At 35.2% G+C, this 24714-nt stretch overlaps 1 protein-coding gene across 3 annotated transcripts in view; it reads left to right on the top strand.

Annotated features, from left to right (window-relative positions):
* AKAP6 (A-kinase anchoring protein 6) overlaps positions 1 to 10653 on the top strand; it is a 287672-nt gene extending 277019 nt beyond the window's left edge. For all 3 annotated transcript variants that reach the window (XM_026849466.1, XM_026849464.1, XM_026849465.1), the window contains 2 exons: positions 957 to 4423; positions 9541 to 10653. In XM_026849466.1, coding sequence (XP_026705267.1) covers positions 957 to 4382 — 3426 coding nt within the window. In that variant the 3' untranslated portion in view covers positions 4383 to 4423; positions 9541 to 10653. The remainder of the gene's footprint in view (positions 1 to 956; positions 4424 to 9540) is intronic.
* The last annotated feature ends 14061 nt before the right edge of the window (positions 10654 to 24714 follow it).

Raw genomic sequence — 24714 nt, 5'->3', positions numbered from 1 at the left:
TTGTGTTCAGAGTACCAGCCCCCAAATCAAGGATCACTTATCTCTTATTTTGAGGAGTTTAAGGTGAGTTGGTACTGTTGGTCACTTGACATATCACATTTGAGTGAGAAAAATTGTCAAGGTGTTCCTCTTCTGCACATGTTTCTAGAAGGAACAATTCTTGATACTATATGTTCTGAGTCATAGTAGTAAATATTTCTGGAAAGTTACAAAAGTCTAGAAAAAAGCAAACTAAGTTTAGCTCAATTATTTATCATGCCTTTCCCAGAGGAAGGTATCAGCAAAATAAAAAAAAAAATAAAAAAAAGAAAATAGTATTTGATTATACTGACTGATTATTCTTACAGCTGAAGATATTAACATTCATTAGTCTTACTTACTGGTCTTTAATACCGCCTTTATTACCAACTAAAGAATAAATAGAAATTCTAATAAAAATTCATCAAGTCTTGTGATCCAGTGCATTAGATCTGTTTTAAGGCTGACAACACAAAAGTTTGCTATAAGCATTTCAAAAATCCTTTCAAAAATCCTTTAATAAATCCTTAAGTCTTTTAAACTTAAGCAGGCTAAAAGAGATTCTCATATATCCAACATAATAAAGCACTAGTAAAATGTTTTTACTAATACACTAACACATTCCTATGTGATTCTGCAGAATGGTTAAAAATTGTTACATACAAAATGACTGTTAAGAGTCAAATTTCTGTATTATATACTGACAGCAAATAACAAACCCCCACAAACTAAGAATACTAAGAAGTCATGTAAAATTTAATAGGTTTCATTTTAATTGATCATTTTGATGGTACACAAAATGTAACGAAATTAAAAGTCTATTAGTGATCATTGTTCCATATGCACTTTACTCCCATTAATTTACTTAGACGATTTCAGTGGAAGCACATTTGAAGTGCAGCTGTAAATATTTTTAATCTTTGACTTCTTTTTTGCAGGAGCCTCTGAACGTTATTGACCCCAGTTTGATGGATCTAAATGGTCCAAGTGAAGATGCACTAGAATGGGATGAAACTGACATAAGTAATAAACTAATCAGTATACATGAGGAGTTAAGTGATCCTGATCAGGAACTCAAGAATGATGATCTAATCCAGAAACCTGCTTCAGGAGAATGTGGCAATAACGATGTGAATGAAGACAAAAGTTTCAGTGATCACGGAAGTCCTCTTTTTTGTCCCAGCATTACTTCTCCTCCAAATCCTCATATCTATCAGGTCTATAGTCTTCATAACATTGAATTATCAGAAAAAAACCACATGCCTTTTTTGAAAAAAACATCCAAACTCTCCAATGTAACACAGTCTAACATTTTAAACAAAAGTCTTAGCAAAGACTCATCATTTTCATCTACCAAATCCCTGCCAGACCTAATAGGGGGGACCACATTGGCAAAACCATATAACTATATGTATCAGAGTGGAAACATAAGCAGGCATTCTGAGAGTGAGAGTGGGATAGTGAGTGAATGTGATACAGAAACTACAAATAATTCAGAATTATTTTTTCTAAATGATATTGAAAGCACTCAGAGTAATCCTGAAATTGGACATGCAGAAACTCAAGTGGATGATATAGTCAATGTAATAAAACAAAAAATAAAGCAAGATGAAGAAGACCATGCTAGTCTCTCAGATGATTTCCAATTGGCACCTTCTGCATGTTGTGGAAGTGAAAATGATGAGGATTTGGACAGCATTTCCATGTGTAAACCTGTTTGTCTTGAAGAATTGCAAGGAAAACATGACGTGTTTACATTTTATGATTATTCATATCTTCAAGGCTCCAAATTCAAATTACCAGCGATAATCAAGCAATCGCAAATTGAAAAAACACATACAGAGGGCAGTTTGTTTCATGGCTTTTGTTTTGATAAAATACCTGGTAAATCTGAACATAAGCCTGGAGAGTCACAACCAGATGGGTTTATTCATGACCATACTCTGGCAAGTATCCCTGCAGAATCAGATCCCAATTCCTGTAAATCTGCAGAAACTGTAAGAAAATTAACTGTTACAGAGAACACCAGACAGGTTTCAACTTTATCTCGTAGTTCTTCATTAGAATCTCTGTCTGTAGTAGGTGATTTGTTCAGCTCAGGTATTTTTAAAAGTGGAGACGGTCTTCAGCGAAGCACCTCTTTGGAGAGCTGGCTCACTTCATACAAAAGCAACGAAGATCTTTTTAGTCATCATGGCTCAGGAGACATAAGTGCAAGCAGTGATTCTGTTGGAGAGCTCAGCAAAAGGACATTAGATCTTTTGAATCGCTTAGAGAATATCCAGAGTCCTTTAGATCAAAAGATAAAGCGCAGCATCTCTGATATAACACTCCAAAGTAGCTCTCAAAAAATGTCTTTTACCGGACAGCTGTCTCTAGATATTGCATCCTCAATCAACGAAGATTCAGCAGCTTCTCTCACTGAACTCAGCAGCAGTGAGGATCTTTCTCTCTGCTCTGAAGACATTGTACTGCACAGAAATAAAATACCAGATTCAAATGCATCATTTAGAAAACATCTTAATAGATCTGTAGCTGATGAGAGCGATGTCAATGTCAGCATGATTGTTAATGTCTCCTGCACTTCTGCTTGTACTGATGATGAAGATGACAGTGATTTGCTTTCAAGTTCCACCCTTACCTTAACTGAGGAAGAGCTAGGTATCAAAGATGAAGATGATGACTCCAGTATAGCAACTGATGAGGATATTTATGAAGAATGCAATTTAATTTCAGGGCTTGATTATATAAAAAATGAACTCCAAACTTGGATTAGACCAAAATTTTCTTTGACAAGGGAGAAGAGAAAAAGTAACCTCAGTGATGAAATTCAGCGCAGTAAAGTTAGTAATGAGACATCAAAAGCCACAGATACATTAAGCATTGAAACACTATTGAATGGTTCAGTACAGAAAATATCAGAAAATAATGGCAATAGTAAGAATGTACCACATGATCGTGAAAAGGGCACAAAGAGTCACCTGATGAAAGACATCTCTCAGGTTGTGAAGGATCAGCTTGTGGATGACATGGAGAATGGCAATGTTGAAAATACTCTTGGCAGTCAAAAAGAAGGTCTTATTAGAACATCAGCAACTCCCAAATCTCATGCATCACTTGATGTCAGAGAAGCAGAAAATGAATGTTGTGTCTGCGAAGCATTTACAGACAGTTCAGATGATTCACATATGGATGGCAAGGAGACTATTCTGTTGTCAGATGGATCCAGAAACGCTCCAAAAGAATGTCAAAGTCATCTTCAGCCTGATAGTCATGCTGTTTCCTCCTCTCCTGCTAAAAAACCTTGCCTTGAATCTTCCTCAGAAATTAATTGTGTAGATATACAAGATACAGCTTTACAAACATCCTTACCTAATGGTCAACAACATAGGATAAGCATTACTGAAAAATCTACTGATTGCTGTACAGCCTTGAAATCCAATGAAGCAGAATGTGACTCCTCAGCCAAAAGTCTTGATTCATGCTGTAACTGTGAATCGGCTGCTTTTGATAAAAGAAACATGGAAGATGGCTCAGTACACAATTTTGTGAGGGAGATAATAGACATGGCATCAACAGCTTTGAAAAGTAAGTCACAACCTGAATGTGAGTCATCTGCTCCAGCTTCATTAGCACAGATCAAGGAAAAAGTGTTAGAACACTCTCACAGACCCATTCAGCTAAGAAAAGGGGACTTCTATTCTTATCTTTCACTTTCTTCTCATGATAGTGACTGTGGAGAGGTAATCAAATACATAGAGGAAAAAAGCAGCAGTCCTGTGCCACTGGACTTCACAGATGAGAGAGAAAATATTGAATGCTTTTTTGAAGCCTGTCCTGAGGAAGAACGGGTTGAGCAGCAGCAATCAATTTCTAATGGTACTGCTGAAGCACGAGTTGAGCAGCAGCAAACTATTTCTAACACTATTTCTGAAACATCTGCAGAGTCACTTGGTGAAGTGACTCTAGAGTCATTAGAAGAAGTTAAAACTTCAGATGAAGGTAGGGATTTATCTCTTTTATGTGATGTTAATGATATAAACGTCCCCGATCCTAACAAACGAAGTGCATCAAACAATTTGAAATACACTGCTGATGATTTGCTGATTTCCAGTGGGCACACTGAAGGTTTGAAAAAGAATTCTCCAGAGTTTAGCACTCAAAATAGTACAGGGAAATCACCTGAAACTGAAGAGCCCAAAGGATGTGTTGCTGCTTCTGAAGAGGCTTCAGCTATAGAGTTTCAGTCAAAGACTGGCCATTCACAGAAAAATGATGTTGTGCATCAGAACAGTAAAACTCTTACTTGTGAAGAAAATCTCCTGAACCTTCATAAGGAAAGACATATAAATATGCACAGATAGAATGTAACCCTCTCCAGGCACGTACATTATCCTAAAAACAGGTATGTACTCTGTAAGTTGCACATTCATTTTTTGTTACCTTTTTTTTTTTTTTTTTTTTTTTTTTTTTTTTTTTTTTACATTTTTTACAATGAAAGGAGGTGAATCACCATCCAGGGCTTCTGTTTTATGATAGTGCTGTATCATTTGTTGTGATTACACTATAATCCCAATTTACATGCCACTGGTCAACAAAAGCAGTGAATACTGCTTCTTGCCCTTTGGCTTTGCATTGACTGCAGCTGCTCCCTTCTGGAACAAATCTGCTATCTTGCAGAACCTGAGAATTCTTCAGAAGTAATAATTCTATATCAGCCTCCTCTTCCCTCCTCAAATGAGCTGTGGAACCAGAAACCAGCTCTACTCATTGATCCCCTTCTCCACAGTCAGCTGGCCTTAGGAGGTGTTCAAAAGCACTTGATGAAGCTGAACTTCCAGTTTTACAAGAGTTTTGGGTAACTAGTGAGTTGGAGTTCTACAATATTTCCAGATAAGCCATGAAGAATGGCTAAGCAGACTGAAGAATAAGTAGAGATACAAAGTCATCTCTTGATGTCAGTTTACCATGATTTAAGTTCAGCAAAGCATTATTAAGAACACAATTATTACAACAGAATGTTAGGCTGGAAGTTGAGGTTACCAAAATAGGAAATCTTTGCAACATCATTAAAAAGAGTAATGTGAGAATAATGTAGAATAAAGACCTGAATACCAAAACATATGGAAACTGGTAGCCACAGAGCAGTACTGGAAGCTTCGGTTCTGTTTAGTGGTAAGCACATTGAAACATGTCAGATGGTGGAACCTAGATGAAAATGTATCTCTGATCTCTTCCAAAGTTTGAAAGTGGTTCAGATCTGGAGTTTCTGATCTCACATAAATGTCTAATAATAACTGAACATTTAACAACAAAAGGTCTACAAAGCAAGTTCTGGATCAAATCCCAACGTGTAGCATTGCTTCTTTGAGTCTCACTAGTTGTTTCGTGACCCAAAAGCCAGCGTAGCTGCATAGAATGCCATTAGTCTTTGGAAACGCTCCTCCAGTAGACCAAAGCCAGCATGGCAACTCCAAATGCCACTCCAGTTCCAAATGCCGCTGCTTGCCAGAAGCTGTAGCAAAGGAATTTCCAATAAAACACAAGATTAAGCATGGGACAAGGTTTCCTTGGGAAGTTCTGGAATCTCCATCCTTGCAGATTCTCAGAATTCAAGTGGACATGGCCCTGAATAATCTGATCTACCTTTGAAAATAGCCTTTGTTTAGCAGGAGGTTGGAGCAGATGACATTCAAGTTTCCTTCCAACCTAAGTTATGCTATGATTCCACAATGTTGCTAGGAAAAAATGTTGTTATTCATCACTGCCCATGAAAATAACAAGTACTCTCCTATTTCAAACTATGTACCTGAAGCAGAGGATCTGGACCTATTTTTATGAAATTGATTGTTTTGCTGCTATTAGATATCTAACTCTGGCATTTCCTGATTTTGCTATATTATATTACTATGCTTTGGATTATTTTTTTGCACATGTTGGCAGTTTACCCAGCATTCACACATACACATATGTATAAGTATGTCTAGCAAAGTCTTTAGGTTATGACAGCACTAGCTACAGCTTGCCACTCTCTTTTTCTACACATATCTATTTGAATAATGCATTATGTTGGAACCATCATAGCAAAGAGGATATTTCTTGAAATAGGCTAACATGACCTGTTGCCAATTAGGTTAATACTTGGACACATCCAAACAACCAGAGAAGCAATGGAAATCAACTGGGAATTACAAAACTCATAGATGATACTATATATTGTAGAATTACATTAAAATAAGTATGTGTATATGGAAGCTTCTATTTGGAAATTGAGATGATGACAAAAGTCTGAGGTTGATAATTGATAATTATGTGAACATAAGCTTTTCCTAAATTACTGGTTTATTAATTTTTCTTATTTTTTTCCACTCATTTTTATAATATTAATTTGAGGAAGAATACTTACTATAGCGAGTGTGATTTTATTCTTGTTCTCATTTGTTCACTGATGAAGATAATAACATGTCATTTCATTTCATTAGTACTTTTCCTCTGAGGATCTCAAAATACTGTACAAACTTTCCCTCACTCTTCAGAACTTCATAGTTGCCTACATGGTAGCCAGCTGTACTTTTCATAAAATTGTGATATGACAATATGCAGTTGGTATAAGGACTAAGTTTGGTCACAGAGGATGAAGATATTAAAAAATGTGTCACAATTAAATAAAATGTAATGCAGTCTCTATATGACTTAATAGAGTTATGTTATAGTTTTAAATTTTGCCCAGGTGTTGATAAATAATTTTAAGGTAACAAAGCCCTTCACACTACATCCCACTTTTTACATTTAGGAAGATATACTGGTTCTTAACTGATGCATATAGCATTGCTTCCATGGGAATTATATACAGTATTATTCCCAGTAGTAAAGCCCTAGGATACATTTATTTTATCTCTGGCACATCAAAAAATGAAAATATGAGCTGCTAGATTTGGTTTTACTAAAGTCTGAGCTCCCTTCCCCCATTCACAAGCCTGGTGCTTTAACTTCATCTATCATGCTATGGGGAATGAATTACAGAAGCAATCTATCCTAATTTGTTAACTTATTCAAATAACAGTTATTATACTTAACTATGCTAAAGATTATCTTTTTGGTGGCAGATTGTTTATTTTTTGATGAGGCTAATTACTGATTTTCCAAAGGTAATTTACATTTATTACTAATACATCTTTTAAAATGTGACAGATAAATGTTGTTCCCATAAGTGTATTATGAAAAAAGTTACTATTTAAAAACACATTATTTAATTTGAAAGATAAATGGCAAACACCATTATTTTTCCTGTAGCACCTGTGCTGTAAGCTCATTTAAATGTGTAATTCCATGTGTAGCTGCAATACTTAGAGAAAAATAATCTATAGTATATGTGTACTTTAAAAGCATACTGAGAATTCAAAGCTGAAAAAGGCATAGTTTCAAATGCAGTTTGATTTCATTCTGGTTTTAGTATTTACCTTGGCTATACAGAAGAATAAAAGTAATAGTGAAGAGAATATTTTTGTCAAATTTTGCAATTCTGTTATTTAGCTGTGTGCTAAAAAAAAAAAAAAAAAATTACCATTATGGGAAAATAATACAATTTCTATAAGCAGGCTTTGAAATATTTGTTGGCACTTACTAGTCTATCGTATAAGCCAACATGGAGTTCTTCAACAGAGGTGCTCTTAAAGCTATGCTGATTTTATTTCTCAAGTAGGGGATAGCTTGAAAGAACCATCTTTCTGTATATGAGATCATGTGATCTGCTATCACTGTGACCCGTGATTCACCAATGGGATGGGAATTTCTAGTCACATATTCAATATGTGTAGACATCAATACATTAAGGAGGTTTATATGATGTGTCCAAAGTCTTTTCTAGAGGATATGTTAGAATTCTATGTCTAATCAGTTAGTTCTTACAAGTAAATCCAAAAGTTTTTTCCTTCATTTTGTGCAGAATTTGTAATTTAAACTTAATTTTTAACTTAAGGAAAAAAATATCTTACTTGGGCTTAAGAACTGATATTATCTGACAGTGCTACAATGATAGCCAGAATATCCTGGCACTTACTATAGCCAGGAGAATCCCAGGACTGGTACTCAGAAGGTCTGGCTGTTATTTTCTTTTCAGCAATAGATTTTTTGGGTATGATTTATTCCTTGCTTGCCTCAGTTTCTTTAGCAACAAAATAATGAGAATAATCATCAATGGGACCTGGGAAGCATAATGTATTCACTGAAAAGTGTTTTGAGATCCACAGATAAAAGACAACACATAAATGCAAAGGACTGTTAGTTAATTATTCATTACAAGACAAAAATAATATCAGGTTTACACAATAGTTAATATGTAATAATTTTCTTTAGAGACTGGAACTACAAGAATAATCTAAATCTTTGCTTAACACTTTTTTTCTAGATGGTTTTATAGGGAGGTAGATACTATAACGTTTTAAACAGTCTGACTTTTTAGCTCCTTACAGTAGCTAACTTAAAAAAAATAAAATAAAAAAAAAGAGATAAAGGCATAATCTTGTATTGCCAGTGAATTACATAATTTTTGAAAAATTTGACATAATCTATCAGTGAGACTTTTCTTACTATAGATATGTGACACTCATGCCAGAGTTGTAGAAACCTTTTGATACAATCTTCCCCTTTATTCAGATCAGTTCTCCATTAATTTCTAAACAAACTGTTGAGCTTTTCACCATTTTCATGTAAGTATATTGGGGGGGGGGGGAGAGTTACAGCAAATAAGATCAAAGGAAAAGGTAACTTGATAGATCCAGATATTCCTGCTTAATTTGTGAGGCGCAATAATGCATGTCTGGAGAGCCTCCTAGGAAATGCCTATGGAGATGTACTTTGCACTAATCTTTGAGCTGTATTCTGACAGTTATTTCTTCATAATCCTCATCATAAGCCTGTGCTCTTTGATGAATAGTTTAACCCTAAACTCTGAGCTGGATAATTCTATAGTATGAAAATTTAACTCATTGCTGGTACTAGAAGTGACTAAATAGCTATTTACAATTTAAAAATACAGTGGTGACTGACACTTCTATTCACGGACCACTTCTATGACAATCCTTTCCTCCTCTCTGTTGAAATCTCGTTCTATATGTTTACATAAATATTAAAATAAGCGATGAGTAGATCTTTTTGTTGCTTGGCTTTTGAAAATTCCTATGTTTTCACTGATCAGTGCACTTTTGAGTGCGCTGAAGTTAAGTTTGCAGGTAAGGATGAGGACAGGATCCAGGGAAAAGGTCAGATTTGATGACTTTCCTTGTTTCTTTAGAAATGAAGTCTTTACAAAAATCAATGCGTTTTCTACATCAATACAATTTTTTTACACTAACTTGTACCTCAGGCTGTTAAAAGTCATTGTTTGCCTACTGTACGCTTCTGCATTAAAAGCTCTAGCATGTGACTATTTAATGAATATCTATGGTTGTTCTGGAAGAGCTATGTTTTGCAAATAAAACTTCATTTTCTGTAACCTACTATTACTTTTTTGTTTCCTTTTAGAAACTTGGCTGCAATTCAGGTGCAGGTTCATCCTGTAAACCCTGGGATGACCTCCAATTCCATTGTATCACTGCCTTTCATTACACTGACTCCCAAGATAAATTTTCTTTCCAAATGTGATTTGTCCATGTTGGCTTTGTGATCAGGCTGCATATGCTAGTCCTATTTCAGTGATCATTTTGTATTGTAGCAAGGCCATTTGCTTTCATATGGATTCCTCTCCCAAGCTACCTCTAATGACCTCCCCTTCCTAAAGTGAATGCTCCTGTACTACTTATCACTGGTTCTGTTCTTTAAAGTTTTGAAGTTTCACAGAATTCATGCTCAGTCCGGTTCATCTTTTCATAACTGTACCTGTCAGTACTCTTCTATTTTATGTATCAAATTTAATATTTATGTGTATAATGCATAAATTTATTGAAACTATTTTACTTTTAAAGTGAAAATTTTGTTGGATTGCAGCAAAAAGAAGTCATTAGCCCTCCTGATTCAATACATCTAAAAATTAAGCAATTAAAATAAATGGCATTTTATTTATTTAATTTTTAAAATTAATCTATGCAACACTTCAAGAAACAACTACATGGTGTTGTATATTAGGAACTGTTGACATTCTACTGAATTAAGTACAACATTTTGGGTTTTTATGCTTCTTGAGGTGGTAATGAGAAAAAAAGTTTTTAAAAAATGTGTGCCTTGCTGTATTTCTTATACCATTTATTAAAAAGCTGCTTTCACAGTAAAATTATGTTGGTTTGAAAGGAGGAAATAGCAAGGTTAAGATGTGTGAATAATTTCTGTATATATGTATAACCAAGTGCAAACATTGATGTATAATGACAGTATAAAATGCTTTCATGTTTGTGATGTCCAGTGATGTGGAAAATATAAGCCTTAAAACCATTAGATTGCATGGTAATTAGAACTGGCATAATAAACATAGTTTATTGGGGAAAAAAAAAGCAGAACTGGTGATCTGTTTTACCTGCGTTCCAAAAACAGAATGCTTTATCAAAGTACAGAAGAATATGTTTTTGTTTGCAAATATTCCCTAGAGATATGCGATTCCATAGCTGATGAAGATTTGTATTACCTGACTCAGAGGTAAAGAACTTTTTTATTAAAGATTTTGCAGGTCTTTTGGGCCAATCAAGAAAACTTTTTTTTTTTTTTTTTTTTTTTTTTGTAGTTTAAACTAGTACACTGCCAACTGCAGTGGTGACAATGATCAATCACACTTTTATAGCCAAACTTTTCTTTGTTTATCGGTTAACAGTTCATTGTCTGATTCTTGAAATGTCATTCATTTACATAATTATATTGAATAAGCTTTATATATATTTATATAGACACTTTTACAGTTGGCTATTTCAATGGCTTAAACTGTACATTTAAAATGTTTTTATCTTGTGCTAAAACTATATTGGGTGGCCAAAACAAGCCAGACAGCTTTATAACCTATCTCTGCAAACATGGCATTCATCTCTTAAAAAAACTATTGGGAAGGATATCAAGAAAGTTAAAAGGCAAGAAATGTTCTTCCATACCACCTTTAATGTTTATTTTTCCAAGTAATAAATGTTTTTACAAAAAGCTTCAACATTCTTCTCCCTTCAAAAAATGTGCATCCGTTTAACAAGCTTAGCTAGTAGCTTTGAGGAATACTGACCAGCTGATATATTCATACAACACTGAAGGGACAGATATTTTAAAAAACCCTTATGTTTTCTAAATTACTAACAGCTTCCTATTACTTCAAGAGGCAAATTATTTCTCTCTCAATTTAAATTTCCACTTCATAGCCTTGGGTAGGCTATGATGTGGGTAGGGCATCAGAAACGACTGTTAGCATAAAGAAAAGTGTAAATAATAAGAAGTAATTATTAAGAGAGCCTCCTGAATCTGTAGAGTTTTCTGCTCTCACATATCTTGCATCATACACAAATCTAATATGTTAACATATAATTACCTAAAATATATAACTGTATAGTTAAAGATCACTTTAATATATTTAAAATATTTTTTTGAACATAGCTCCTAATTTGACTATTATGTTCATTTATGAGTTATTTTAAATATGATTTTTACAATGGTCTTGACATGGGAATTGAGTTTGGAATCATTCTTTTTTTTCTCCTCAGCATTTTCTGGTTTATGTTGTATGTTTTTAAACTTATTTTAACTATAGTCGTACCTTACATTATGACGACAGGAAAACTAATAAGTCAGAGGCTTTTCAGATCTGTCACCTCATCCAACAGACTATGCAGAACTTCATCAATTACTTGTACCATTCTATTAGGCCATTTGCCACAAATTTGCTTTTTTCCTGGGGGAAAATAGTAGTACTTGTCAAATCAATAAGCCACATATTCATCATACAATATCTGGAATATTATATGGTCACAGCTAAATTTTCTGTGGTTCCTTTCTGAGAGATGCTGAACATTTTAATATAACTAGTATTCCCAGTTCTGTATTATTTGGTGTCATGAGATAAAGTCATCATTTTTACGACTGCGATGAAAGACCCATCATTATTATCTATTCCTTTTTAAAGTATGGTTAGAAGCTTTACCCTTTTTAATTTTTCTCCTCAGAATATTTTGGACTTTGTTGTCAATAAAAATTGATTTCTAAAGGAAAAAAATCTCTATGTTCTTCAGGATTTGTTCATGTCTTAGTGTAAGTCATATGCTCATGACCAAATTGTGCCTAGAACTGGCAAGAAGTTCTAGTGCTAACTCCCTGAAGAAAAATATTGGTATAGTGTAAAATTAATGTTGCCGTACCAATATTAACTCTAAGATCAGCCCATACATAGATTCCTGCATAGATCCTGTTCCCTGCTGGTGAAATTCTCTCATGGTGTAGAAGCATGCTGCAGGCTTTCTTCAGCATGTATCCCTGCCTAAAGTTCCGTAGGCTGCTTTTTATTCCACACAGTCCCTGGCTCATGCTTGAACAACATCTGCAATGTGTGAGGAGGCCAATGACAGCAGTGGCCCTGACACGTGGATCTCCCTTTCCTGCCTGCTTCACATTCCTTCCACGGAGAGCCAGAGCTCTCCAGCTCTAAGCAAAGGGATTGCACACTAACACTGGAGGTAAAAAACATGCCAGGGACTATGACTTAAAAGGTGTTTTGTAATCACGGTAGTTTTATATATGGATAACCTTGTAAACCATTGTCCCCAGTGTTTCTCATTTAATGGTTTTTCTTTTTCCCAAGGTAAGTTAAAGAGTTTTTATGGAACAGTGCCTCTGCACCTGTATTACAGTAAGAGAAATGTAGGTGGCATCTCTATGTCCTTATGGTTATTTGTGCAGTTCATTGTATGTAAACATACACATAAACATACAAACACATGCAAAGATACTGAAAATATTCCTGTTTGTTTCACAATAAGCTCGAATAAAGAAATGCTGTCAGTTAGATGGCATCTTGACCTTTCTCCTTGGTGACAGGATCCATGGATGACATAGCCTTCCACATCACATATTGTAGAATTTTATTCCAATTTCCCTGTCTGAGGAAAACAACATATTTTGACTAAAATGTACCTGGTAAAAGGGCTGCTTTTTTTTCTTTTTTTTTTTTCCTTTGGCTTGAAGACACCAGGAACAATGTTGTAAAGGTTCCTGAGCTGCAGTGCACAGAAAAGGAGTTATTAACGTTTAGGTCAGACCATAGTCATACTTGGCTCAAGAGGATTAACGGGGATGTCAGGTTCTTAGCCAAGTCAATCTCCTTCACTGACAAGTTTCTACAAACTTATTCCTAATAATAGCATCACTTTGAGAGGGATTTTGGCCAACAAATGACATCTGATCTATTGCCTTCAGCTCTGTGCTTCTGATTTTTCAGACTCACCCTGTCTTTTATACTTTTTCAACCAACCTGTATTACTTACATTTTTCATGTGACTAGTGTTTGCTCACTAAGTATATGTTCATCCCTGATTTTAGAAATGTATTTAAGACTAGACCATAAATGAACTTGGCATCACTTTGCTCTGTGTACTGGATGAATTTGAAGTGCTTCAGTGCTTTAAAAATGGAATTTCCTATGCAATAGCAAGTAGTATTACTTTATTTCTGGGGGGTGGAAAAATAAGCTAAGTTAAAAGTGAAGTTAGAATTTATAAGCCAGTAATTTTAGTGTACAAATAGTAGTGCAATATTGTAATTATTGTCAAACTAATTCTTAAAAATTACAAGAAGTACAGAATTACATCATGCTTAAAATGAAATTATATGCTATGCAAAGAATAATTAGACAAGTAAATGTTTTTACCTCTGCTTTATGTTGAGCTCACATCTCTGTGACATTCTGGGTTTACAAATGGAAGTGAAAATATTTTAAAAACACATCCAATTTTTGAAATATTTTCTTCTTTCTTTTCATTACTGTATGTTTTAAGTGCAGCAAGGATCCAGTTATAGGAGGAGAGAAACATTATGAGAGTGACAGGGAAAGGGAAACCTGTTTGACAAGATTTTAAGCAATAATGGGAAACCACAAACCATTCTTGATGCAAGTCATTTACAGAATGAAAAAAATCAGGCTCTTGAAGAACTGATACTGAGCATCAACCATCCACCCAAAATCTATCCCTTTTTTCCAGGGAGAGATGCATGCTATGGGAAATAACATGCCCTCAGGCAAGGTGGTATGGCAATTTCTCATACAGGCTACTGTGCATATACACCTGAACTTGGGCTCTGTAGCTCCTGAATCAAAAACCTAATCCCAGGATTGCCTTTAGAGAGCATGGGTTTTGGTTTCCTCCTAAGGAACAGGACAAGATTTGGGCTGAAGAACATCTGCCTCTAACAAGATGAAAAAGAAGTTGTAGCAAGCAGATTTTAAATAATATAAAAAAATATAAAAATAAAATAAAACAAAAAAGTAATCTTTCTGTAAATCCTAGTGATCCCCTGCCAGTAGTTTAATTGAGAATACTCTAAACTGTGTGGGATTATAATAGTTCTATTAATGGATCATTATTTATCCAGATATAGTGATGACAGACAGATCTATGTCTCTCTATAGTTTTTGCTTTATTTACTTCTGAGTAGGGCTTTTCCAAGTGTGAGAAGATTATGGAAATGTCTTTTCAATGGTTAAAATTGTGGCATGAATTAAAAAACAAAACAAAACAACCCCACAGCTCTGTTGGGTTGCTGAGCATCTGTGCCAGCCCAGCTGATCAGTGATGCTTTTGGCCATATTTATGAAGGCAAAGTCTTTAAAAAGCTTTTCAGGCACATAGAGCTCTATTTTCCACTATTAATATGACTACTAAAGAAAGCTTCCTCTGTAAGGGTAGTTTACTTTAAATAAGAATATAACTATTTCTTAAACCTGTTGCTGTTCATTTTACATATTCCTGCATCTCTTAACGCCTGGTCTTCTGAGCTGAACAGTTCTCCACTCAACCTTTTCTTCTTGTACAATTTAGCAAATAAAGGAAGGGTTTGCAACCTCTGTTTTGAAAGGTGAGCAAGTGACAGGCAGAACAGTGCGGGCTTGGAGTGAAGAGAGTGTCTGGTAGATATGTAATGCTGCAGCTGTGCCAGCTATGCTGGAGAGAGGATTTGGATCTGCAAAAGTCATGCTGGCTGATGACTGAAAAAGAAGCAGAGGAGGAGGTGGAGCTTCAAGGATGTTTGATAGCTAGCTAGCTCTGTTTAAAATATTTGTAGAATGATAGGAGCATACACTGTATTGAAACAGATTTATCTCTATTGCTAGACTTGTTATTGCAAACTGTAAAGTGATGCTATTCATGAATACTCATTTTTCTGAATCTGCTGCTCAGTATGCCAAGCATATCAATCAGATGTACCATTGTCAGTTAATTAACATTTGATTGCATTAAACATAGGGTGTTGAGGAGGAAGTTTCTTCTTGGAGGGGGAGGGGTATGTATGTATGTGTGATTTCTTTGGAGGGGGAGAGACATGTCCTTAATAAGTAGCATCAGTTGTGAGTAGAGTCACATTCTAATCTGTATGTACATATTTCTGTGCCACTTGCCACTCCTATGGCTACAGTAAGAGGGGAAGACAAAGGCAGTAAGTATATCAGCACCTTAGTCCTTCACAATATGTCCTCCATACTGGATTTTCATATGTAGAATAGCATCTAGAAACGCAGAGGTCACCATATTAGACAAATGTAGAAGTAAGATATGTGAGAAAAGAAAAAAAGAAAAGAAAGGAAAAGAAAAGAAAGGAAAAGAAAAGAAAGGAAAAGAAAAGAAAAAAGAAAAGGAAAAGAAAAGAAAAGAAAAGAAAAGAAAAGAAAAGAAAAGAAAAGAAAAGAAAAGAAAAGAAAAGAAAAGAAAAGAAAAGAAAAGAAAAGAGAAAGAAAAAAAAGAAAAGAAAAAGAGAAAAGAGAAAAGGAGGGAGAAAGTAATGGATGGAGGGGGAGAGAGCAAGTTGAGTTATGCCTACAGTATATATCTATAACTATTTGATAGCATTTTGTAACACAACAGACATGATAGTATTCAAAATAATTAATGGTTTGGTTAAGACAAATCTGTCTTTCTTCTTCTCCCAGCTACATAATACCAAGTCACTCATGGAAATGGATTGGTAGTGAATTTAGACATGATGGAAGGAGATACCGTACTCCTCTGCATGATATATAATTAATCTGTGGAATTTCATTTCTGCAAGAAATTACTGAGTCAAATAGCTTAGTGGGATTGTAAAGGAGTCTAAATATAGAATAGGCAGCTGTGCTAAGATAGCAGGTTGGTTCAAACTAATGACAGTGGAGAGCAAACTTCATTCTCCAAGATAAAAGCTGTTGTCCACTGAAACAACAGGGGAAATTTCCCAAACTCAATGCAAAAATGGCCAAAGCAAGATAGAAGTTTTCTGCTTTTCTCTGAGGCAATCAAAAATGGGCAACTGACAGACACAAGGAACATACAAAAAGCATAGAAAATGCTTGTGTTTCTTTCTTTCCCCTTCATTCCCCTGTTGAGAATGAAGATGTGATGTCAGAAACAAATTATTTCAATTACTTAACAAGCTATTGTGCTGCAGCATAAGCAATTATCTCAAATATGATTTTTTAGATAACTAACCAGCCTTCATATGCCATATGTAACATATACATGGTTACCTAGAAGGAGTTAACTATGATAAATTATATTTCAGTAATGAAAGCACTCATATGTCAGGCCAGTTGGGTAACAATATTTCAGAAGAATAACCCTTCTTTAATCATATACTTTGATGTAGGAATGCTCATAAGCACATCAGCACAACTCAATTCTTTCCACGAGGACTGACATCTTAAACTGTTCTACACAATGAATCACCTTGTCAAATAAAGTGCAAAATGGAAAACCTGTTTTCAAACTCATCTGATATAATGACATTTACAACAACATGTTTGAGGTGATAAACCAACAATAATAATTATATTTCTCTTAGACTTCCATTGTACTTTAACAGTTTTACGCAATCATATGCGCTTTTTTTTCTTTCTATTTTTTTTTTTTTAAATTCAAGAAAATTTTATACCAGGACTTTTACTTTGTGGGTCTTTAAAACAAGCCAGGAGAGAAAACACATTTTGTATCCAACTGGAATTCTTCATTTTAACATTTTCTTAGAAGCAACTATATCATTTCAATTGCAAGCCAACTTATATAGCCTCATCCAAAGAGTCAAGTGGTTCTTTTAGAATATGATATACATTAAAATTATTTTCTTATGGTTTTTCAATGGTGAACAATAATATTTATTCTTCCTGATCCTCATGACAGTGAACACACTTATGAAATATCTCTGAATGCATGTCTTAAGTTTAGTCAAATTAAAAAGATGATATGAAGAAATTTCATGTTAATCTTAGAAATCTACATTCTAATAATTATATTTTATCATATGCTCATGAAGTTTATGGAAGGATGAAAAAGAAAGCAGTTTCAGGAACTTCCTTCTAGTCACTCTTGCCACTACCAGAACAATGTTCTTGGCTTGCCCTATCTCACCTACTGCAAGTAGCATCTCTGAACAGGGGCTGAGATTTCATCAGAACAGATCTGCAGCTGAACCCTGGCATCTGTGAACAGCGGTTGAGATTTCATCCAGCTCTTCTAAAAAGAAGATTTGACATGACATTTTTAGGGGTATTAGAACTCCAGTTATTTAGTATCTGCAACAAACACATATAGATCTTGTGCTACAGAAAATGGGCCTCTGGGGAGAAGCTTGAATTTCAGCACTGAATATGTGTGTTGAACTGGTAAACATAGGTTTAAGAACATGGGATAAACTTCCCAGCCACTCTGGTGAACAGCAGCTTTCCTTAATAGGAAGGAACGAAATGAGAGATCAGGTGCTCAGAAAGTAGAATTTGATAAATTATGCATATGAGCCAGCACCTGGAGAAGAGAGGATTTTGTGAGGCTTCTTCACAGCCAAGATAAACATTTGCCAAGGTAGGTGTGGGCTACTAACAGAATTATTGTAATGGCTACAGTTATATACTTGAATCTAAAGTGTACCCAGTAAATATATCACCTTTACAATATTATTTGCTGAAATATCAGTTTGGATAAAAATGTCCTTATCTTATGCTTCAATACCATTGGGATCTCGTAACAAAGTGTTCAAATGAACATCTCAACTTATTTTGCCCAATGCTGCTTCTTTTGTGACTATATTTTTATTTTTGCCTTGCACTAAAGGTAACAATAGAGTAGATTTTGGAAGAGTATCTGTTTGTTATTAAAAGGAGAAAACAAACAGCAACCCACCAATACTTCCTCTTTACTCCTACTCTCAAATAGACATATAAACGTTTTATCAGCCAAACTTTAAAAATAAGCAAAATTATATAGCATACAGTTATTCCATTTATGTCCATCCATATTTAAAATCACATCCGATGTCCTTAAATGTAATTTCATTGTGACAATGTTAGTGAACAGAAGCCAAGCTGTTCCTACACAAGGATCCATAAATAGTGGTTCTGAAAAGGGAGCTCTTGATGTTTCATGTACTGGTAATGCCTGTGCCATAAAGCAGGCTACAGACTCTCATTGTCTGTTTTGCTTATCAGGAAATTCTGTTCTCAGCACAGAGGACATGATTAGAATGAAAGAGGGAAAAGATCCCTGAGTATTTCTTCCTTTGCAGTGTTAGAAAGTGGAAGTTGGACAGTGAGGTCTTGAATTCATTAGGGCAAAGCAGTGTATAAATAAACAAACAAGTGGTGATACAAGTATGGGAAACTGGACGAGACTAGTACATAGTCACTTGAAAAGGCAGTATTGTTATGATGTAAAAAAATGCCACAGTGGCCCCATAAATTGCCAGTCTTTAGGCAAGATAATTTTCCATTACGTTAGATGGAAACCAGAAGCCACTAATATGAACTCACTGAAGTGCTAATGAGGTGGGATGAATCTGCCTACAGAATCAGAGGGCCAGCACCTGTTTGAGGTGTAGCAAATGGCTGAAAAAAGAATTACAGCACCCTTCCTTAGCCCAGATTCATAAACATGTTTACATACTGTATGCTTTAAAAGGGTATAGTGATTTCTTTGTGCTACAGCAGTTTCATCCAGACTGTACTTCATCATATGTCAATACTTCTGGTTAACTAACAATCTGGTCTTTTAAACATGATAAACTTGCTCCGGTGCTGCGTAATACTTACTACTTCTACACTGGATTGGGTTTTTCATTATCTCATTCTGGATAAAGTAGTCTGTTTCAAGGCCCCATTAGGAATAGAAGGTTTTAAAATTAATTTATTTCATAACCAAATCTTTACATTTCATTGTTGTAAATATCTTTGGAAAAGCAAATAATAGTTGTTTTGAATTTGAGTATTGACTTCTGTAACAAACTATACACTTAAAAGGATATATAAATGCCCATGTTCTAAAGAAATTCTATGAGTTAAATAATACACTAACTAGTTATGTTTTTAAAATTACATTGCAATTTGTAATTATTGCTGCCAACACAAGATTTTGCAGAACTTAGATCCTTTTCACAATTAAACTTGCTAAGTGCACAGTGCCATAGCACATGACAAACTGCCCTTCAGCACTGGCTAATGCCAGAGTCCCGGCTTATTTGTGACATACCATGGGTCCTAGAATATAAACATGACAAAAAGTAAGCAATGACAGGAAAAGACCTTTAAATTAATCACTCAGATAAGTCCCCTAGTTTAGATGATGGAATGGTGCCTGAATTTGAATTCCTGGCCACTTTTGTGAGACTAGATTTTGGGTATTTTTTTAAGACAGAAAAATGGAATAGGTATTGCACTATTAATTTGTTTTACAGTCTATAAGTTAAGAGTATTTATATAAGACATTGCTGAAAGGTTTAGTTTTCATTAGTGTAAAACCAAATGCTTTAATGTTTTAATACATTTAATACTCTGTATTTCTAGTGCTTGTATATTAACTCTGGGCAGCTGAATATAGTGATTCCAAAAACCATGCACTTACTTTTCCAGTCCCAACCAGTACCGGCCTCTTCGCTCCCACCACAGCTAGACAAGCCCATACTTTTGCAGAGAACAGAAAACTCGTATCCCCCCTCCCTCTTTAAAGTCACAGAAGGCTGAATGTAAACACGCTGGAGAAAGTGTAAAGAGAAGTGTGTCTCAAAAAGGGGACTAATATGGGGGTTTCACAGCAATAGCAGAATGACGGTCTTTGCTCGCACAGGAGCAACCTTGAATTTTCTTAAAATCAAGTCCGATAAGGCCAATATCCAAGTTCTGCAGTTGCCCAGAGGAAAAGGTTTGTCAGACTATAATCTTTGTGGAAAAGTTGTTCCTTGACCTTTTTTGCCACTGTATGTCTACTGCAGCACAGGGAGGTCAAAAGTGCACTAGTTGTTAGCACCAAAGATGAAGCTTAACCAGACACTGAGAGCAATGATTGTCAAACGGCTCCATTTGCAAGACAAGAAGTGTATCCTTAGCAGAGCAAGGGAGATGAAAGAGATTATTTTCTAGGGGTCACATTTGTTCTTCTTTTCTGACCTCTCTCAAGATTGCAAAAGAAACGGTAAGAGTTTTCTATAGCAAAGAGGTGCTACAAAGAAAACGGGACTGTGCTTTCCTCATAGCTTCTCTGCTAGTCTTCCAGCCACAGTTAAGCTCTGTTCTGCCTTTCTTTCTTTCTCTTTCATAAGAGCCTAGTGAAAGCATAATAATTAAATAGAGAAATTAGAAGGACAGTTTCAAGAGCCTGTAATTTTACATTCTTAGATCCTGAAAATTATTTTAGGTGATGGTTTGGAGCTTTTGTTTATTTCTTGTATTCCTTCCGCCTGTTTCTGTCATTAGTACCAGTATGGTGGCAGCACCTAGGAGCCCTAGCCATGGGCCTGTGAGGTACTGGAGATAAATAGCTGTTTCCATTTTGTATTTCCAACCATAGTATTTATTGATTATAACTTGAAAAGAATTTATCTGATTTAATTTCTGGTTCACATAAACACAACTCCAAGTTGTCAGAACATTTCAGGGAACTGGCGGGTTGCAAAGGCATCCTTATTCCATCCCTTAGTTGGCACGTCCCACTCCACCAGAGGACAAATACGAAATCTTGCATGAAAAGAGGCTCTTAATAGCTACTCAGAGTTCTGAAGATACTGCAATGATACTATAGCAATTTATAGAAGTATCTTAGCTGATTTTAAACTACTTCTTTGATTCCTCTTAGAAACAGGTAAAATACATTCAAAAGCTATTCTACCTCTAGAATGTTGAGGTTTTGAACTTGAAATAAAAAATAAATTTTTGACCTATCACTGGAGTCTTCAGGTTATCGTATATTGATAAGATGAATTATTTGTCATTCAAAATGATGTACCTTTTTTTTTTTTTAATATGTAGTATGGAAGTCATCACTTCTCAATGCTTTCATAAAAGATCAGGATGGTGTATAAATGAAAGGGTTATTATAAGGCACAGTGTGAAGTAGTTACTGATTTTTGTACTTCTCTACTGTGACCTAAAAATCAAGTTTGACCTAATTTTTCAAGATCAAGGAGGGGGAAAAGAGAAATTCTAAGCAGAGGTAACTTGGAAATATGTTTCAAAGCAATTGACTGGAAATATGGGATAAAACTCCCTAAGTTACCACCAAAACTATAGCCATTGATTACATTTTTGAATACTTCTATCTTGACAGAGTAGTTAACAATCCAGATGTCACTTGATAAACAGCCCTGTAGTGAGAAGCTCAAATTATGGCCAAACACTTCAAAGCTATGCAAAAAAAATTTTTTAAATGCAGTAAGTCAGTAGGATATAAGACTAAGAAAAGAGAAGAAATTCTGACAGTAACAGGCTACATTGCTTAGCTTCAAATAGCATTTCATGTACCTTTGCAAAGCTCTCTATCATAGCAATGGATCCTGTGATTATTTTTCTTATGACTTTGATTTATGTTTTACTGTCAGTCATCAATGTTTGTTCAACATGGGGAAAAGTTCTATTTAAACATTCCCTCAAGCTACTTGGCTAAACTTGCTATCCATTGGGTGCCTCAGAGGACAAATTATTGAAATCTAAGCAGATTAATACCTCATACTTATTCCCATGGCTAATGCACAATTTTGCAGTTGAAATAAGAGTTTTAAGCCAAAATTTTAAGCAGTGGAAAATTTTGCCTGCCTTATAAAGTAAACAGGTTCAAGTTGCCTTTTCAGTTTGGGATGAGGCCTTAAGAATCCCTTAATGTGGGAGGGATGGGCTGGTTACCCCTGTGAGCCCATTGAGCAGTCTTTCAATCTCTAATTCTAACTTCTGTGCTGCTTCCAAACATTGTTTTCCTGACAGTTTGAAACATTCTTCTAATTTAGTTTATTTTCTGTGAACAAGAATCTTTGTCACCAAGATACTGATGAGAGCTATTATCTATAAAATATTTTATAGTTAAGACACAGCATCTTTCCATCTTGATTAATCAAAGGTATTAAATAGATGTTAAATGTCTTCAGTCCTGTAGGTGCCACATTTCCTTGATTCTGTTAACCCTTGTCCTCTCTAACAATTGCACCCTACTTCTTCCTGCCAGCAGCAACTATTTGTCTCACTGCTCGCAATTCATGTTAAAAGCTCTTAAGTTATGGCATCTGATATCAAGGCTGATGAAAGAACAGTCTTTTTTTCCATTACCCTAGATAGGTATCTTTTAAGAAGTTTTAGAGTTTAACAGTACACCCTTGATGACTTAAAACTGCCTTATAAATACTCTCTCATTTCACTTCAAGGAAACAGGGAGAAAAAAAATAACAGAAACTAATCCATTCTTACAAAACTAAGATCTGAATAAATACTTCTGCAGTACTGCTGTAGGCACTGTTGTTTCCCTCCCCAGTCACTGCAGCCCTAAAAGCAAGAAAGAACATGGTGATCTAGTGCAAAATAACTGAATGTAGGTCTCAAAATTTGGGGAACTCAATCCATACCTGAATCTTGAAAGAGATGTTTTTCAGAAATTCTGATTAGCCCCTATTTAAATGACAGCTTTCAAATTAGGCCATGTAGATTGGCTCATTTAGGCTCCTAAAAACACCTAACTTAGGTGCCCAAAATCATTAAATCTGATGATCTGAATGCTTTGTAGAGCTGTCAGAAAACTTTTAAGTATCAAGGGCAATACTAAATACAGCTTTCAATAGAAAAAAAATGGCTTGTGGCCCTGCCTTTCCTGTTCTCACTCTCTCTTTCTACACTTTTAAACTCAAAGATCATCCTTCAGTTTAGCAATGGAGTGTTAAGCAAAACTCAACATGTACCTTAGCACTACTATAATACAAACTGACATGATATGGACTGTGCTTCCAGCAGTGAGTACAAAATACTGTACTTAGCACATTTTTTTTTTTTTGTCCCTTTTCTCTTAAATCTTCTGCAAAGCACATTTTAAAGAGCAGACATGACCTGGCTCGCTGTGCTCAACATCTTTTGTAAACTCAGCAGAGCTGTGAAGAACAAGTACAAAAACCATGCTTCTGCCTCGACATATCAGAAAGAAACAAGAGTACCAGAGAATGACCTGAGCATTATAGATGCATGTTATGGACCAGAGCCAGGATGTGTGTTAGATTAATTACCTCAGAAATAGTTGAGTGACAAATAGCAATGATTAATTTAATAGAAAAAAAAAAGAAGTTATGCAAAAGGTATCAAACATAATAAAGATCCTATTGCAATTATTTCCTTGTGCTTGCTATATCTTTCAAGATCCAGATGCTCTTCCAATAATTAATTGTATGACTTAACACGCTTCTCTAGTTATCTGCTTTGGAGAAAGGAAGTACTCAGTTAGTTTGGGTTTTTAAGTGCAAGAGTAGTTTTTCAAATACAGAGGTTACGACTTAAATTATCTTTTAATTATACATTACTTTCTAGAAAGTAATTCATTCCACAAAGCTCAATATAACTGGCCGTTCTGCACCCAGGAGGGTTGCTGTTGGAATGACTGGCATGCAGTTGGCTGGAACTGAAGTATGTTGCCCAAGTAATATAGACTTCATGCACAGAATCAATGACCTGTTTGGTATCTGTTATGATAACATACTCCTGCAGAAGTAAAAGCATAATATGATACCAGGAGTGAAATTAATAAAGCCTGCTCATTCTGAAAGATAATAATGGTATATGACTTCAATACAATATATAATGTCCTGACTGCATATAAACAAACTCATTGTTTATAACCATTTACATATGGCCTATGTTTACAGGAAAGGCTGAGAAAACAGAAAGAACATGCATCATCTTCACAGGGACAGGTGTCATTCAAATTTCTAAGTCATCACTTGATACCAGATGATGCTGATGCTTTAGTTAAAACATGCTTGGATCTAACTTAAATGCACAAGGTGGTTTTCTTTCAAATTCATTAGGGGATGAAAGTTCAGCTTCAAAATCCGGGAAAAAACCGTTTCTTTTCATTGCATTCCTAATGCAAAAGGCTGAGGATTTAAAACCCAGGTCTTTTGTACAACATCCCCTACAGTTCAATAAGTACCTTAACTAGTGCAGGACTATGCTCCCAATCTTTGTCCTTGTGAATATTTAATAATTCAACAGAAGGACTAACAAGGATTTCCCTTCCAAAATCCTTGCAGCCTTGAGGTTATAATACTAGTCAA

This window comes from Athene cunicularia (genome assembly GCF_003259725.1).
Source record: "Athene cunicularia isolate RWA chromosome 5 unlocalized genomic scaffold, athCun1 chr5_part1, whole genome shotgun sequence".
In the NCBI taxonomy this organism is placed as follows: domain Eukaryota; kingdom Metazoa; phylum Chordata; class Aves; order Strigiformes; family Strigidae; genus Athene; species Athene cunicularia.
Note: the sequence above shows the minus strand (reverse complement) of the source record. Positions and strands in the feature narration are given on the sequence as shown.